This window comes from Pseudophryne corroboree, chromosome 1 (assembly GCF_028390025.1).
Source record: "Pseudophryne corroboree isolate aPseCor3 chromosome 1, aPseCor3.hap2, whole genome shotgun sequence".
Classification (NCBI taxonomy): domain Eukaryota; kingdom Metazoa; phylum Chordata; class Amphibia; order Anura; family Myobatrachidae; genus Pseudophryne; species Pseudophryne corroboree.
This window is the reverse complement of record NC_086444.1, coordinates 4,265,987-4,285,784: the sequence shown is the minus strand read 5'-3', so window position 1 is coordinate 4,285,784 and position 19,798 is coordinate 4,265,987. Positions and strand designations below refer to the sequence as shown.

The window sequence follows — 19,798 nt, the reverse complement described above, 5'->3', positions numbered from 1 at the left end:
CCTCACACCAGGGGTACCTCAGGTTCGTTGTACAAAACTGTCACTATCAGTTTCAGACGCTGCCGTTTGGTTTGTCCACGGCACCTCGGGTCTTTACAAAGGTAATGGCCGAGATAATATTTCTTCTTCGAAGAAAAGGCGTATTAATTATCCCATACTTGGACGATCTCCTAATAAGGGCAAGGTCCAGAGAACAGCTAGAGATGGGTTTAGCACTATCTCAAGAGGTGCTAAAGCAACACGGATGGATTCTGAATATTCCAAAATCCCAATTAATGCCGACAACTCGTCTGCTGTTCCTGGGGATGATTCTGGACACAGTTCAGAAAAAGGTTTTTCTTCCCGAAGAAAAAGCCAAGGAGTTATCTGACCTGGTCAGGAACCTCCTAAAACCAGGAAAGGTGTCTGTACATCAATGCACAAGAGTCCTGGGAAAAAATGGTAGCTTCTTACGAAGCAATCCCTTTCGGCAGATTCCATGCAAAGGGATCTGTTGGACAAATGGTCAGGGTCGCATCTTCAGATGCACCTGCGGATAACCCTGTCGCAGAGGACAAGGGTATCTTTTCTGTGGTGGTTGCAGGAGGCTCATCTATTGGAGGGCCGCAGATTCGGCATGCAGGATTGGATCCTGGTGACCACGGAGGCCAGCCTGAGAGGCTGGGGAGCAGTCACACAGGGAAGAAATTTCCAGGGAGTGTGGTCGAGCCTGAAAAAGTCTCTTCACATAAGCATTCTGGAACTAAGAGCAATCTACAATGCTCTAAGCCAGGCGGAACCTCTGCTTCAAGGAAGACCGGTGTTGATCCAGTCGGACAACATCACGGCAGTCGCCCATGTAAACAGACAGGGCGGCACAAGAAGCAGGAGGGCAATGGCAGAAGCTGCCAGGATCCTTCGCTGGGCGGAGAATCACGTGATAGCACTGTCAGCAGTATTCATCCCGGGCGTGGACAACTGGGAAGCAGACTTCCTCAGCAGACACGACCTTCACCCGGGAGAGTGGGGACTTCATCCAGAAGTTTTCCACATGCTATTAAACCGTTGGGTAAAACCAATGGTGGACATGATGGCGTCTCGCCTCAACAAAACACTGGACAGGTATTGCGCCAGGTCAAGAGATCCGCAGGCAATAGCTGTGGACGCGCTGGTAACACCTTGGGTGTACCAGTCGGTATATGTGTTTCCTCCTCTGCCTCTCATACCAAAGGTATTGAGGATTATACGGCAAAGAGGAGTAAGACTAGTGGCTCCGGATTGGCCAAGAAGGACTTGGTACCCGGAACTTCAAGAGATGGTCACGGACGATCCGTGGCCTCTACTTCTGAGAAGGGACCTGCTTCAGCAGGGTACTTGTCTTTTTCAAGACTTACCGCGGCTGCGTTTGACGGCATGGCGTTTGAATGCCAGATCCTAAAAGGAAAAGGCATTCCAGAAGAAGTCATTCCTACCTTGATAAAGGCAAGGAAGGAAGTCACCGCGAAGCATTATCGCCGTATTTGGCGAAAATATGTTGCGTGGTGCGAGCAGCGGAGTGCTCCGATGGAGGAATTTCAACTGGGTCGTTTTCCTACATTTCCTGCAATCAGGATTGTCTATGGGTCTCAAATTGGGATCTATTAAGGTTCAAATTTCGGCCCCATCAATATTCTTCCAAAAAGAATTGGCCTCAGTCCCTGAGGTCCAGATTTTTATCAAAGGAGTACTGCATATACAGCCTCCTGTGGTGCCTAAGGTGGCACCGTGGGATCTAAATGTAGTTTTAGATTTCCTCAAATCCAATTGGTTTGAACCACTAAAGAATGTGGATTTGAAATATCTCACATGGAAAGTGACTATGTTACTGGCCCTGGCTTCGGCCGGGAGAGTATCTGAACTGGCGGCTTTGTTTTATAAAAGCCCTTATTTAATTTTCCATTCGACATAGGGCAGAGCTGCGGACGCGTCCGCATTTTCTCCCTAAGGTGGTATCAGCGTTTCACCTGAACCAGCCTATTGTAGTGCCTGCGGCTACAGACGACTTGAAGGACTCCAAGTTGTTGGACGTTGTCAGAGCCTTAAAAATATACATTTAAAGGACGGCTGGAGTCAGAAAATCTGACTCGCTGTTTATACTGTATGCACCCAACAAGTTGGGTGCACCTGCTTCTAAGCAGTCGATTGCTCGTTGGATTTGTAACAAAATTCAACTTGTACATTCTGTGGCAGGCCTGCCACAGCCTAAATCTGTTAAGGCCCATTCCGCAAGGAAGGTGGGCTCATCTTGGGCGGCTGCCCGAGGGGTCTCGGCATTACAACTCTGCCGAGCAGCTACGTGGTCAGGGGAGAACACGTTTGTAAATTTTTACAAATTTGATACCCTGGCAAAGGAGGACCTGGAGTTCTCTCATTCGGTGCTGCAGAGTCATCCGCACTCTCCCGCCCGTTTGGGAGCTTTGGTATAATCCCCATGGTCCTTTCAGGAACCCCAGCATCCACTTAGGACGATAGAGAAAATAAGAATTTACTTACCGATAATTCTATTTCTCGGAGTCCGTAGTGGATGCTGGGCGCCCATCCCAAGTGCGGATTATCTGCAATACTTGTACATAGTTATTGTTAACTAATTCGGGTTATTGTTTAGGAAGCCATCTTTCAGAGGCTCCTCTGTTATCATACTGTTAACTGGGTTTAGATCACAAGTTGTACGGTGTGATTGGTGTGGCTGGTATGAGTCTTACCCGGGATTCAAAATCCTCCCTTATTGTGTTTGCTCGTCCGGGCACAGTACCTAACTGGAGTCTGGAGGAGGGTCATAGGGGGAGGAGCCAGTACACACCACCTGACCTGTAAAAGCTTTACTTTTGTGCCCTGTCTCCTGCGGAGCCGCTATTCCCCATGGTCCTTTCAGGAACCCCAGCATCCACTACGGACTCCGAGAAATAGAATTATCGGTAAGTAAATTCTTATTATAAAGAGCCCCAGCCAGGTTTTTTTACATATTTGAGCGGGACAGAAGCCCGCCGCTGAGGGGGCGGGGCTTCTTCCTCAGCACTCACCGGCGCCATTTTCTCCACAGCACAGCGCTGAGAGGAAGCTCCCCGGACTCTCCCCTGCTTATCCACGGTGAAAGAGGGTTTTAAAGAAGGGGGGGGGGGACACATATTGGCGCAATATACAGATTACAGCGCTATCTGGGTAAACATACTGTGTTTTTTCCTGGGTCATATAGCGCTGGGGTGTGTGCTGGCATACGCTCTCTGTCTCTCCAAAGGGCCTTGTGGGGGAACTGTCTTCAGATAAGAGGATTCCCTGAGTGTGTGGTGTGTCGGTACGCGTGTGTCGACATGTCTGAGGTAGAAGGCTTTCCGGGGGAGGAGGAGGAGAAAATTAATGTGGTGTCTCCGTCGACAACGCGGACACCTGACTGGATGGATATGTGTAATGTTTTAAGTGCTAATGTAAATTTATTGCACAAAAGATTAGACAAAGCGGAAGCTAGGGAACAGCCAGGGAATCAACCCATGTCTGTCCCTGTGTCGCAGGGACCTTGGGGTCTCAAAAGCGCCCACTATCCCAAATAGTAGACACAGATACCGACACGGATTCTGATTCCAGTGTCGACTATGATGATGCAAAGTTACAGCCCAAACTGGCTAAATGTATTCGATGTATGATTATTGCAATAAAAGATGTTTTGCATATCACAGAGGAACCCCCTGTCCCTGACACGAGGGTACACATGTATAAGGGAAAGAAACCTGAGGTAACCTTTCCTCCCTCACATGAGCTGAACGAATTATGTGAAAAGGCTTGGGAATCTCCAGACAAAAAACTGCAGATTCCCAAAAGGATTCTTATGACGTATCCTTTCCCGCCAAATGACAGAATACGGTGGGAATCCTCCCCTAGGGTGGACAAAGCGTTGACACGCTTATCCAAGAAGGTAGCGCTGCCATTCCAGGATACGGCTACCCTCAGGGATCCTGCTGATCGCAAGCAGGAGGTTACCTTGAAGTCCATTTACACGCATTCGGGTAACTTACTCAGAACGGCTATTGCGTCGGCCTGTGTGTAGCGCTGTAGCAGCATGGACGGATACCTTATCAGCGGATATTGAAACCCTGGATAAGGATACCATCTTATTGACCCTAGGACATATAAAAGATGCTGTCTTATATATGAGGGATGCTCAAAGAAACATTGGTCTATTGGGTTCTAGAATCAACGCTATGTCGATTTCTGCTAGACGAGTCCTATGGACCCGGCAATGGACAGGTGATGCCGACTCAAAGAGGCATATGGAGGTTTTACCTTACAAGGGTGAGGAATTGTTTGGAGAAGGTCTCTCGGACCTGGTCTCCACAGCTACAGCTGGTAAATCCAATTTTTTGCCTTATATTCCCTCACAGCCTAAGAAAGCGCCACATTATCAAATGCAGTCCTTTCGGTCACAGAAAAACAAGAAAGTACGAGGTGCGTCCTTTCTTGCCAGAGGTAAGGGCAGAGGAAAGAAGCTGCACAACACAGCTAGTTCCCAGGAACAGAAGTCCTCCCCGGCCTCTACAAATCCACCGCATGATGCTGGGGCTCCGCTATGGGAGTCCGCCCCAGTGGGGGCACGTCTTCGACTTTTCAACCACATCTGGGTTCACTCACAGGTGGATCCCTGGGCAGTAGAAATTGTTACTCAGGGTTACAAGCTGGAATTCGAAGAGGTGCCTCCTCGCCGGTTTTTCAAATCGGCGCTACCAACTTCTCCCTCAGAGAGGGAGTTAGTGTTAAATGCGATTCACAAATTGTATTTTCAACAGGTGGTGGTCAAGGTTCCCCTACTGCAACAAGGGAGGGGATATTACTCAACCCTGTTTGTAGTCCCGAAACCGGGCGGTTCGGTCAGACCCATTTTAAATTTAAAATCCCTGAACCTATACTTGAAAAGGTTCAAGTTCAAGATGGAATCACTCAGAGCGGTCATCGCCAGCCTGGAAGGGGGGGATTTTATGGTATCCCTAGACATAAAGGATGCATACCTTCATGTTCCAATATATCCACCTCATCAGGCGTACCTGAGATTTGCGGTACAGGATTGTCATTACCAATTTCAGACGTTGCCGTTAGGGCTTTCCACGGCCCCAAGGATTTTCACCAAGGTAATGGCGGAAATTATGGTGCTCCTGCGCAAGCAGGGGGTCACAGTTATCCAGTACTTGGACGATCTCATAAAAGCGAGATCAAGAGAGCAGTTGCTGAGCAGCGTGTCACTTTCACTGAGCGTGTTACAGCAACACGGCTGGATTCTAAATATCCCAAAGTCGCAGCTGGTTCCTACGACTCGTCTGACCTTCTTGGGCATGATTCTGGATACGGACCAGAAAAGGGTTTATCTTCCAACGGAAAAGGCTCAAGAACTCATGACTCTGGTCAGGAACCTATTGAAACCAAAACAGGTGTCAGTGCATCACTGCACTCGAGTCCTGGGAAAGATGGTTGGCGTCTTACGAGGCCATTCCGTTCGGCAGGTTCCATGCGAGGACCTTCCAATGGGACCTACTGGACAAGTGGTCCGGGTCACATCTACAGATTCATCAGTTGATCACACTGTCCCCCAGGGCCAAGGTATCTCTCTCCTGTGGTGGCTGCAGAGTGCTCACCTTCTAGAGGGCCGCAGGTTCGGCATTCAGGACTGGGTTCTGGTGACCACGGACGCGAGCCTCCGAGGTTGGGGAGCAGTCACACAAGGAAGAAACTTCCAGGGTCTTTGGTCAAGTCAAGAAACTTGTCTTCACATCAACGTCCTGGAGCTGAGGGCTATATACAATGCCCTTCGTCAAGCGGAAACCTTGCTTCGCGACTTACCAGTTCTGATCCAGTCAGACAGCATCACCGCAGTGGCTCATGTAAACCGCCAGGGCGGCACAAGGAGCAGAGTGGCGATGGCGGAAGCCACCAGGATTCTTCGCTGGGCGGAAAATCATGTAAGCGCACTGTCAGCAGTGTTCATTCCGGGAGTGGACAACTGGGAAGCAGACTTCCTCAGCAGGCACGACCTGCATCCATGAGAGTGGGGACTTCATCAGGAAGTCTTCGCTCAGATTGCAAGTCTGTGGGGACTGCCCCAGATAGACATGATGGCGTCCCGCCTCAACAAAAAGCTGCAGAGGTATTGCGCCAGGTCAAGAGACCCTCAGGCGGTAGCGGTGGACGCCCTAGTGACACCGTGGGTGTTCCAGCCGGTCTATGTGGTTCCTCCTCTTCCTCTCATTCCAAAGGTGTTGAGAATAATAAGGAAAAGAGGAGAACAGACAATTCTCATTGTTCTAGATTGGCCACGAAGGGCCTGGTATCCGGATCTGCAGGAGATGCTCACAGAAGATCCGTGGCCTCTTCCTCTAAGACAGGACCTGTTGCAACAGGGGCCCTGTCTGTTCCAAGACTTACCGTGGCTGCGTTTGATGGCATGGCGGTTGAACGCCCGGATCCTAGCGGAAAAGGGCATTCCTACTCTGATAAAGGCTAGGAAGGAAGGATAGCTAAACATGATCACCGTATATGGCGAAAATATGTTTTTTGGTGTGAGGCCAGGAATGCTCCCACGGAAGAATTCCATCTGGGCCGTTTCCTTCACTTCCTACAGACTGGAGTGAATTTTGGCCTAAAATTAGGCTCCATTAAGGTTCAGATTTCGGTCTTATCCATTTTCTTTCAAAAAGAATTGGCTTCTCTCCCAGAAGTACAGACTTTTGTGAAGGGAGTGCTGCATATTCAGCCTCCTTTTGTACCTCCGGTGGCGCCTTGGGACCTTAACGTGGTGTTGAGTTTCCTTAAGTCGCACTGGTTTGAACCACTTAAAACGGTGGAGTTAAAATATCTCACTTGGAAGGTGGTCATGATATTAGCCTTGGCTTCGGCTAGGCGAGTGTCGGAATTGGCGGCTTTGTCTCATAAAAGCCCCTATCTAGTTTTCCATATGGATAGAGCGAATTGCGGACCCGTCCTCAATTTTTGCCTAAGGTGGTGTCATCTTTTCATATGAACCAACCTATTGTGGTGCCTGTGGCTACACGAGACTTGGAGGATTCTGAGTCCCTTGATGTGGTCAGGGCTTTGATAATTTACGTGGCCAGAACGGCTAGGATCAGAAAAACAGAAGCACTGTTTATCCTGTATGCACCCAACAAGGTTGGCGCTCCTGCTTCAAAGCAGACTATTGCTCGCTGGATCTGTAACACGATTCAGCAGGCACATGCGCCGGCTGGATTGCCGTTGCCAAAATCGGTCAAGGCCCATTCCACTGGGAAGGTGGGCTCATCTTGGGCGGCTGCCCGAGGGGTCTCGGCACTACAGTTGTCAAACACCTTTGCAAAGTTCTATAAGTTTGATACCCTGGCTGAGGAGGACCTCCTGTTTGCTCAATCGGTGCTGCAGAGTCATCCGCACTCTCCCGCCCATTTGGGAGCTTTGGTATAATCCTCATGGTCCTTACGGAGTCCCCAGCATCCTCTAGTACGTAAGAGAAAATAAGATTTTAAACCTACCGGTAAATCTTTTTCTCGTAGTCTGTAGAGGATGCTGGGCGCCCGTCCCAAGTGCGGACTACTTCTGCAAGACTTGTATATAGTTATTGCTTACATAAGGATTATGTTATAGTTTCATCGGTCTATGACTGATGCTATGTTGTTTTCATACTGTTAACTGGTTAGTTTATCACAGGTTATACGGTGTGATTGGTGTGGGCTGGTATGAATCTTGCCCTTGGTTTAACAAAAATCCTTTCCTCGTACTGTCAGTCTCCTCATAGTTTCTCTAACTGAGGTCTGGAGGAGGGGCATAGAGGGAGGAGCCAGTTCACACCCAATACCTAAAGTCTTTCTTAAAGTGCCATTGTCTCCTGCGGAGCCCGTCTATCCCCATGGTCCTTACGGAGTCCCCAGCATCCTCTACGGACTACGAGAAAAAAATTTACAGGTAGGTTTAAAATCTTATTTTTACCTGTCCCTGGCGCAGCCTCCTTAAAGGATTCGGCTGACCGCAAGATTGAGACTACACTCAAATCACTGTACACTTGGGATAGGCATATGAATATCCTTACAAAGAATTAGGGTTCAAAAAGGGTTGAGATTACCTAAAGGATAAAAAAAAAGGGGCTGACTAGATGGGCCAAGTGGTTCTTATCTGCCGTCACATTCTATGTTTCTGTGTACACAGCTGCAGGTGTGGCCCAGAGACCCACTATTGCTTGGCCATTTAAAATGGTCAGGTAACCTAATTGATGATTTAGATTCAATGAATAGCAGTGAAATTGAGTTACTATTACTTCACATTCAGGATTCTGCAAGCTTCATGGTGGAAGCCATGTAGGAAATTGGCCTGCTTAACGCACTGGTTACAGCTACGGCAGTTTCGGCACGCAGAGGACTGTGGCTACGTCAATAGACTGCGGATGCAGACTCCAGGAGAAGCGTAGTGAGCCTGCCCTTCACAGCTGAGGCCCTGCTCGGTGACGAACTGGATACGTGGATATCCAAGGCAACTGCGGGTAAGTCGACATATCTTCCTTCCACAGCTAGACCGGCTAGGAAATCATATCCTGCACCTACACTGCAGTCCTTTCAGACAGTAAAATTTAACAACAAATCCAGGGTTTCCTCCACTGCCTTCATAGGGGGTCGAGGAAAACCCAGAAAACCTGCAGCGACAGGTTCTCAGGAGCAGACCTCAGGTTCTGTTTCCTCAAAGCCTTCGGCATGACGGTGGACCACACTGCCTGAAGAACATGCAGGTGGGAGCACGGTTAAAAGATTTCAGTCACATCTGGGCGACATCATGCCTAGATTCCTGGGTCAAAGAGATTGTTGCCCAGGGGTACGGACTGGAGTTTCAAGATCTCCCACCTCACAGATTCTTCAAATAAGGCTTACCAGATTCTCAGGAAGACAGTACAATCCTGCAAAAGGCAATTCAAAAATTAATACAAACACAGGTCATTGTTCCAGTTCCACCTTACCTACAGAACAAAGGTTAATTTTCCAACCTGTTCGTGGTACCGAAATCGGACGGTTTGGTAAGGCCGTTCTTAAACTTAAAATCCCTGAACTCCTATTTGCGGGTATTCAAATTCAAGATGGAATCTCTGAGAGCTGTAATCTCAGGTCTGGAGGAGGGAGAATTCTTGGTATCCCTAGATATCAAGGATGCGTACCTTCACATTCACGATCTGGCCGCCTCACCAGGCTTATCTCAGATTTGCGCTGCTGGACTGTCACTACCAGTTCCAGGCCCTGCCATTTGGCTTTTCCACAGCACCAAGGGTGTTCACCAAGGTCATGGGAGTGAACATTATTCCATATCTGGACGATCTGCTGATAAAGGCATCTTCCAGGGAGAGGTTGTTGCAGAGTATTGCTCTCTCTCAACTCAACTACTCCAGGATTATGGATGGATTCCGAACCTTCCAAAATCACATTTAAAATCAACAAGGAGACTTCTCTTCTTGGGGATGATACTCGACACGGAAGTACAGAGGGTATTTCTTCCATTGGAAAAAGCTTTGGTGATCCAGTCAATGGTTCGGGATGTCTTGAAGCCAGCCGGGTATCGGTTCATCAGTGCATTCGCCTACTGGGGAAGATGGTAGCCGCGTACGAGGCACTGCAGTACGGAGGATTCCATGCAAGATTCTTCCATCTGGATCTCCTGGACAAGTGGTCCGGATCACGTATTCACATGCACCAGCGGATACGCCTGTCACAGAAAGCCAGAATTTCGCTCCTCTGGTGGCTGCAGACTTCTCACCTTATCAAAGGCTACAGGTTTGGGATTCAAAATTGGATTCTTCTAACCACAGATGCAAGGCTCAGGGGTTGGGGAGCATTCACCCGGGAGAAAAACTTCCACGGAAAATAGTAAAGTTAGGATGCCATCCTTTGAATAAACATTCTGGAACTAAGGGCCATATACAATGCCCTTCTACAAGCGGCACATCTTCTTCAAGATCAAGCCGTTCAGGTTCAGTCGAAGAATGTAACGGCGGTGTCCTACATAATCCGACAGGGCGAAACGAAGAGCAGATCTGCAATGTCAGAGGTAACAAGAATTCTTCTCTGGGCAGAGACACACGCAATGGCGCTGTCGGCAATCTTCATTCCGGGAGTATATAACTGGGAAGCAGACATCCTCAGAAGACACGATCTCCATCCAGGAGAGTGGGACCTCCACCCGGAGGTGTTCGTGGAGGTGACAAGCCGGTGGGTAATACCTCAGGATAGACATGATGGCCTCTCGTCTCAACAAGATGCTCCGGCGGTACTGTTCCAGGTCGAGAGACCCACAAGCAGCGGCTGTGGACGCGCTGGTAACTCCGTGGGCGTTCCAGACAGCGTACGTGTTTCCTCCACTTCCGCTCATCCCAAGAATTCTCAAAAGAATCAAAAGAACAAGGGTTCAGGAGATCCTTATTACTCCGGACTGGCCAAGAAGGGCTTGGTACGCGGATCTTCTGGAATTACTAATAGAGGATCCAAGGCCTCTTCCTCTTCGCAAGGGCCTTCTGCTACAGGGGCCGTTCACTTATCAAGACTTGCTACGTTTGACGGCATGGAAGTTAAGCGTCAGATTTTAGCCCGGAAGGGGATTCCGCACAGGGTGATTCCTACTCTGATCCAAGCTAGGAAGGGAGTAACGTCTAAGCATTACCATCGTATTTGGAAAAAAATGTGTGTCTGTGTGAATCCAAGAAGTTTCCTGCGGTGGAGTTTCAACTAGGGCATTTCCTTCTTTTTCTGCAAGCAGGTGTGCATGTGAGCCTACGCCTGGGCTCCATAAAGGTCCAGATTTCGGCCTAGCCCATTTTCTTCCAGAAAGAATTGGCTGCCCTGCCGGAGGTTCAGACATTCTTGAAAGGGGTTCTGCACATCCAACCACCCTTTGTGCCTCCTACGGCACCGTGGGATCTTAATGCGGTGCTGCAGTTCCTGCAATCAGATTGGTTCGAGCCTTTACAGGAGGTAGATGTAAAGTTTCTTACGTGGAAGGCGGTCACACTGTTGGCCTTGGCGTCAGCAAGACGTGTGTCAGAGTTGGGGGCATTGTCTCACCAGAGCCCCTACTTAATTTTCCATGAGGATAGACCTGAGCTCAGGACGCGTCAGCAGTTTCTTCCTAAGGTAGTATGAGCATTTCATATCAACCAACCTATTGTGGTGCCTGTGGCTACTGACTCCTCGGCTACTTCAAAGTCCTTGGATGTTGATATGTGCAGCGGACAGCTTGTCATAGGAAATCGGACGCGCTGTTTGTGCTTTATGATCCCAACAAGGTGTCCTGCTTCTAAGCTGAAATTGCTCGCTGGATCAGGCTTACTATCCAGCGTATGCGTATTCCACGGCAGGATTGCTGCTTCCAAGATCTGTACAGGCCCACTCTACTCATCCAGTGGGTTCTTCCTGGCGGCTGCCCGGGGTGTCTCGGCTCTGCAGCTTTGCCGAGCGGCTACTTGGTCTGGTTCGAACACGTTTGCTAAGTTCTACAAGTTCGATACTTTGGCCTCTGAGGACCTGATGTTTGGTCAATCAGTTCTGCAGGAGCCTGCGCGCTCTCCCTCCTGTTCTGGGAGCTTTGGTACATCCCCATGGTACTAATGTGGACCCCAGCATCCTCTAAGACGTAAGAGAAAATAAGATTTTAATTACCTATCGGTAAATCCTTTTCTCATAGTCCGTAGAGGATACTGGGCGCCCGCCCAGCGCTTCTTTATCTTGCTTTGTTACTTGGTTAAGTACTTGGTTCCACTGTTGCTGTACCTGTTTGGTTATCTTGGCTTTCCTTTTGGTGTGTGTGTGTGTGTGTGTGTGTGTGTGTGTGTGTGTGTGTGTGTGTGTGTGTGTGTGTGTGTGTTGGTTCGAATCTCACCAGGGTCTGTGTATTTCCTTCTCTCGAAGTTTGTCAGTCTCCTCTGGCACAGTTTCTAGACTGAGTCTGGTAGGAGGGGCATAGAGGGAGGAGCCAGCCCACACTATTAAACTCTTAAAGTGCCCATGGGTCCTTGTGGACCAGTCTTTAACCCCATGGTACTAATGTGGACCCCAGTATCCTCTACGGACTATGAGAAAAGGATTTACCGATAGGTTTCCAAAATCCTGTTGTTATTATTATTATTATTACATTTTATTTATAAGGCGCCACAAGAGGAAAGAGGGCCCTGCTCTGAAGAGCTAACAATCTAGTGGGAAGGGTCGACAGACAAATAACATGAGGTGCAGGCAAGCGGGAGGTAGCCTGATGGCAGGATGTAAGCAAAGCAGAGATGGTCAAGGCATGAGGCAGGGAGATGGAGGAGCGGCCTCAGGGCAGGGGGATGGAGGAATGGCCTCAGGGAATGGGGAGCGGCCTCAGGGCAGGGGGATGGAGGAGCAGCCTCAGGGCAGGGGGATGGAGGAGCGGCCTCGGGGCAGGAGGACGGAGGAGCGGCCTCAGGGCAGGGGGAAGGAGGAGCGGCCTCAGGGCAGGGGGACGGAGGAGCGGCCTCAGGGAAGGGGGAGTGGCCTCAGGGCAGGGGGAAGGAGGCGCGGCCTCAGGGCAGGGGGATGCAGGAGGGCCTCAGGGCAGGGGGATGCAGGAGGGCCTCGGCAGGGGGATGCAGGAGGGCCTCAGGGCAGGGGGACGGAGGAGCGGCCTCAGGGCAGGGGGACGGAGGAGCGGCCTCAGGGCAGAGGGAAGGAGGAGCGGCCTCAGCCTCAGGACTAGGTTATGCATTGGAGGGTACGCTTTGATGAATAGGTGGGTTTTCAGTGCCTGTTTGAAGCTTCGCAAGATTGGGGAGAGTCTAATGGAGCAGGGGAGCGCGTTCCACTGAAGGGGTGCAGCGCGGCATAGTCTTGAACTCCAGCATGGGAAGCAGTGACCAGGACGGTGGAGAGGCGACGGTCATCAGCCGACCTTAGTGGGCGGGAGGGAGTATGAAGGGAGAGGAGGTTGGAGATGTAGGGAGCAGTGGAATTAGAGATGGCCTTGTATGTGAGGGTGAGGAGTTTGAAGAGCATTCTGTAGGGGAATGGGAGCCAGAGCAGATATTGGGGAAGGGGAGTGGCAGATGTGGTGCGGCGGGAGAGGAAGATAAGCCTAGCTGCGGAGTTCAGGACAGATTGGAGGGGAGCGAGGTGGAAGCGAGTGAGGCCAGTGAGAACATTGCAGTAGTCGAGTCGTGAGATGACCAGAGAGTGGATGATAAGTTTAGTTGCACTCTGGGAGAGAAATGGCCTGATGTGAGCAATGCTGCGTAGCTGGAACAGACAGGATTGCGCCAGAGCTTTGATGTGGGGAGTGAAGGAGGGGGAGGAGTCAAGAGTGACGCCCAGGCAGCGAAGTTCGGGAATGGGGGAGATGATGGTGTTGTCAGTGATAGAGATATTGGTAGGTATAGTACTACGGTACCATGAAGTAGAATTACAGCTTTTCATAAGTGTCAAAGAGTCAATATCTGCAATCTGTCCTGACATGCTGTGCAAATGGAGGAGCGCGGCAGGGCGAGGGGCCCGTAGTGGACGAGTGCGGCAGGGCGAGGGGCCCGTAGTGGACGAGTGCGGCAGGGCGAGGGGCCCGTAGTGGACGAGTGCGGCAGGGCGAGGGGCCCGTAGTGGACGAGTGCGGCAGGGCGAGGGGCCCGTAGTGGACGAGTGCGGCAGGGCGAGGGGCCCGTAGTGGACGAGTGCGGCAGGGCGAGGGGCCCGTAGTGGACGAGTGCGGCAGGGCGAGGGGCCCGTAGTGGACGAGTGCGGCATGGCGAGGGGCCCGTAGTAGAGGAGTGCGGCAGGGTGAGGGGCCCGTAGTGGAGGAGTGCGGCAGGACGTGGGGCCCGTGGTGGGTATCACCATCCAAAGATGGTGATACCCTCATGGGTGAAAACGCGGCGGATGGGGGTTAGTAGATGCGAAAATGCAATAAAACCCCCAAAACGGGGGTTTCATCGCATTTTCCCTTTAGTACATCCCGCCCTCTATATGTTAAGCACCTTGGAGAAAGAGTGAGTGCTATATAAATAAAGTGATAAATATTATTACAGGTTGATTATCCCTTATCCAAAATGCTTGGGACCAGAAGTATTTTGGATATGGGATTTTTCCGTATTTTGGAATAACTGCATACCATAATGAGATATCATGGTGATGGGACCCAAGTCTAAGCACAGAATGCATTTATGTCTCATATACACCTTATACACATCATATACACCTTATACACATCATATACACCTTATACACATCATATACACGTTATACACATCATATACACGTTATACACATCATATACACCTCATACACATCATATACACCTCATACACATCATATACACCTCGTACACATCATATACACATCATATACACCTCATACACATCATATACACCTTATACACATCATATACACCTCATACACATCATATACACCTTATACACCTCATACACATCATATACACCTTATACACATCATATACACCTCATACACATCATATACACATCATACACATCATATACACCTCATACACATCATATACACTTCATATACACTTCATACACATCATATACACCTCATACACATCATATACACCTTATACACATCATATACACCTTATACACATCATGTACACCTCATACACAGCCTGAAGGTCATTTAATACAATATTTTTAATAACTTTGTGTATATTGAGCCATCCGAAAACAAAGGTTTCACTATCTCACTCAAAAAAATCCGTATTTCGTAATATTTGGATATGGGATACTTACCCTGTAGAAGAAAATGAATGGTTTATATGTAGAGGCCTTGGATACAAATCAGTAGGTATCTCATTAATGTGGTCAGGATATTGTCTTCTATCAGGAAACTGGTTACACATACTGTGTGCGCTTATTTCTCTAGGTGGACGCTCCAATCCCATATGACTCCACAATACTAGGAGACACTTCAGCCAAGAGACTGAAAACAGCAGAGTGGTAAGTACTCACTGATCAGACAGACGTGCGCGGCACAGAGCGGTATATCCTCCCTGACCACATAGACATGAGCGGCACAGAGCGGTATATACTCCCTGACCACATAGACATGAGCGGTATATACTCCCTGACCACACAGACATGAGCGGCACAGAGCGGTATATACTCCCTGACCAGACATGAGCGGCACAGAGCGGTATATACTCCCTGACCAGACATGAGCGGCACAGAGCGGTATATACTCCCTGACCAGACATGAGCGGCACAGAGCGGTATATACTCCCTGACCAGACATGAGCGGTATATACTCCCTGACCACACAGACATGAGCGGTATATACTCCCTGAACAGACATAAGCGGTACAGAGCGGTATATACTCCCTGACCACACAGACATGACCGGCACAGAGCTGTATATACTCCCTGACCACACAGACATGAGCGGCACAGAGCGGTATATACTCCCTGACCAGACATGAGTGGCACAGAGCGGTATGTACTCCCTGACCAGACATGAGCGGTATATACTCCCTGACCAGACAGACATGAGCGGCACAGAGCTGTATATACTCCCTGACCACACAGACATGAGCGGCACAGAGCGGTATATACTCCCTGACCACACAGACATGAGCGGCACAGAGCGGTATATACTCCCTGACCACACAGACATGAGCGGCACAGAGCGGTATATACTCCCTGACCACACAGACATGAGCGGCACAGAGCGGTATATACTCCCTGACCACACAGACATGAGCGGCACAGAGCGGTATATACTCCCTGACCACACAGACATGAGCGGCACAGAGCGGTATATACTCCCTGACCACACAGACATGAGCGGCACAGAGCGGTATATACTCCCTGACCACACAGACATGAGCGGCACAGAGCGGTATATACTCCCTGACCAGACATGAGCGGCACAGAGCGGTATATACTCCCTGACCACACAGACATGAGCGGTATATACTCCCTGACCAGACATGAGCGGCACAGAGCGGTATATACTCCCTGACCACACAGACATGAGCGGTATATACTCCCTGACATGAGCGGCACAGAGCGGTATATACTCCCTGACCAGACAGACATGAGCGACACAGAGCTGTATATACTCCCTGACCAGACATGAGCGGCACAGAGCGGTATATACTCCCTGACCAGACATGAGCGGCACAAAGCGGTATATACTCCCTGACCAGACATGAGCGGCACAGAGCGGTATATACTCCCTGACCGCACAGACATGAGCGGCACAGAGCGGTATATACTCCCTGACCAGACATGAGCGGTATATACTCCCTGACCACACAGACATGAGCGGCACAGAGTGGTATATACTCCCTGACCAGACATGAGCGGCACAGAGTGGTATATACTCCCTGACCAGACATGAGCGGCACAGAGTGGTATATACTCCCTAACCAGACATGAGCGGCACAGAGCGGTATATACTCCCTGACCAGACATGAGCGGTATATACTCCCTGACCACACAGACATGAGCGGCACAGAGCGGTATATACTCCCTGAACAGACATGAGCGGTACAGAGCGGTATATACTCCCTGACCACACAGACATGACCGGCACAGAGCTGTATATACTCCCTGACCATACAGACATGAGCGGCACAGAGCGGTATATACTTCCTGACCAGACATGAGCGGCACAGAGCGGTATATACTCCCTGACCAGACATGAGCGGTATATACTCCCTGACCAGACAGACATGAGCGGCACAGAGCTGTATATACTCCCTGACCAGACATGAGCGGCACAGAGCGGTATATACTCCCTGACCACACAGACATGAGCGGCACAGAGCGGTATATACTCCCTGACCACACAGACATGAGCGGTATATACTCCCTGACCAGACATGAGCGGCACAGAGCGGTATATACTCCCTGACCAGACATGAGCCGCGCAGAGCGGTATATACTCCCTGACCACACAGACATGAGCGGTATATACTCCCTGACCACACAGACATGAGCGGTATATACTCCCTGACCAGACATGAGCGGTATATACTCCCTGACCAGACAGACATGAGCGTCACAGAGCGGTATATACTCCCTGACCAGACAGACATGAGCGGCACAGAGCGGTATATACTCCCTGACCAGACATGAGCGGCACAGAGCGGTATATACTCCCTGACCACACAGACATGAGCGGCACAGAGCGGTATATACTCCCTGACCACACAGACATGAGCGGCACAGAGCGGTATATACTCCCTGACCACACAGACAAGAGCGGCACAGAGCGGTATATACTCCCTGACCAGACATGAGCGGTATATACTCCCTGACCACACAGACATGAGCGGTATATACTCCCTGACATGAGCGGCACAGAGCGGTATATACTCCCTGACCAGACAGACATGAGCGGCACAGAGCGGTATATACTCCCTGACCACACAGACATGAGCGGCACAGAGCGGTATATACTCCCTGACCACACAGACATGAGCGGCACAGAGCGGTATATACTCCCTGACCACACAGACATGAGCGTCACAGAGCGGTATATACTCCCTGACCACACAGACATGAGCGGCACAGAGCGGTATATACTCCCTGACCAGACATGAGCGGCACAGAGCGGTATATACTCCCTGACCAGACATGAGCGGCACAGAGCGGTATATACCCCCTGTCCAGACATGAGCGGCACAGAGCGGTATATACTCCCTGACCACACAGACATGAGCGGCACAGAGCGGTATATACTCCCTGACCAGACATGAGCGATATATACTCCCTGTCCAGACATGAGCGGCACAGAGCGGTATATACTCCCTGACCACACAGACATGAGCGGCACAGAGCGGTATATACTCCCTGACCAGACATGAGCGATATATACTCCCTGACCACACAGACATGAGCGGCACAGAGCGGTATATACTTTCTGACCAGACATGAGCGGCACAGAGCGGTATATACTCCCTGACCAGACATGAGCGGTATATACTCCCTGACCAGACAGACATGAGCGGTATATACTCCCTGACCAGACAGACATGAGCGGCACAGAGCGGTATATACTCCCTGACCACACAGACATGAGCGGCACAGAGCGGTATATACTCCCTGACCACACAGACATGAGCGGCACAGAGCGGTATATACTCCCTGACCACACAGACATGAGCGGCACAGAGCGGTATATACTCCCTGACCAGACAGACATGAGCGGCACAGAGCGGTATATACTCCCTGACCACACAGACATGAGCGGCACAGAGCGGTATATACTCCCTGACCACACAGACATGAGCGGCACAGAGCGGTATATACTCCCTGACCACACACACATGAGCGGCACAGAGCGGTATATACTCCCTGACCACACAGACATGAGCGGCACAGAGCGGTATATACTCCCTGACCACACAGACATGAGCGGCACAGAGCGGTATATACTCCCTGACCACACACACATGAGCGGCACAGAGCGGTATATACTCCCTGACCACACAGACATGAGTGGCACAGAGCGGTATATACTCCCTGACCACACAGACATGAGTGGCACAGAGCGGTATATACTCCCTGACCACACAGACATGAGCGGCACAGAGCGGTATATACTCCCTGACCACACAGACATGAGCGGCACAGAGCGGTATATACTCCCTGACCACACAGACATGAGCGGCACAGAGCGGTATATACTCCCTGACCACACAGACATGAGCGGCACAGAGCGGTATATACTCCCTGACCACACAGACATGAGCGGCACAGAGCGGTATATACTCCCTGACCAGACATGAGCGGCACAGAGCGGTATATACTCCCTGACCACACAGACCTGAGCGGCACAGAGCGGTATATACTCCCTGACCAGACATGAGCGGCACAGAGCGGTATATACTCCCTGACCACACAGACATGAGCGTCACAGAGCGGTATATACTCCCTGACCACACAGACATGAGCGGCACAGAGCGGTATATACTCCCTGACCAGACATGAGCGGCACAGAGCGGTATATACTCCGTGACCAGACATGAGCGGCACAGAGCGGTATATACCCCCTGTCCAGACATGAGCGGCACAGAGCGGTATATACTCCCTGACCACACAGACATGAGCGGCACAGAGCGGTATATACTCCCTGACCAGACATGAGCGATATATACTCCCTGTCCAGACATGAGCGGCACAGAGCGGTATATACTCCCTGACCACACAGACATGAGCGGCACAGAGCGGTATATACTCCCTGACCAGACATGAGCGGCACAGAGCGGTATATACTCCCTGACCAGACATGAGCGGCACAGAGCGGTATATACTCCCTGACCAGACATGAGCGGCAAAGAGCGGTATATACTCCCTGACCAGACATGAGCGGTATATACTCCCTGACCACACAGACATGAGCGGCACAGAGCGGTATATACTCCCTGACCAGACATGAGCGGCACAGAGCGGTATATACTCCCTGACCAGACATGAGCGGCACAGAGCGGTATATACTCCCTGACCAGACATGAGCGGCACAGAGCGGTATATACTCCCTGACCAGACATGAGCGGCACAGAGCGGTATATACTCCCTGACCACACAGACATGAGCGGCACAGAGCGGTATATACTCCCTGACCAGACATGAGCGGCACAGAGCGGTATATACTCCCTGACCACACAGACATGAGCGGCACAGAGCGGTATATACTCCCTGACCAGACATGAGCGGCACAGAGCGGTATATACTCCCTGACCAGACATGAGCGGCACAGAGCGGTATATACTCCCTGACCACACAGACATGAGTGGTATATACTCCCTGACAAGACATGAGCGGCAC

General features: G+C 50.5%; 1 protein-coding gene across 1 annotated transcript in view; it reads left to right on the top strand.

Annotated features, from left to right (window-relative positions):
* Nucleotides 1-19,798, top strand: part of ARHGEF39 (Rho guanine nucleotide exchange factor 39) — a 478,541-nt gene that overhangs the window by 435,097 nt on the left and 23,646 nt on the right. The window contains exon 9 of the mRNA XM_063957481.1: nt 14,889-14,962. Within this exon, the coding sequence (XP_063813551.1) occupies nt 14,889-14,925 (37 nt within the window). The 3' untranslated portion in view covers nt 14,926-14,962. The remainder of the gene's footprint in view (nt 1-14,888; nt 14,963-19,798) is intronic.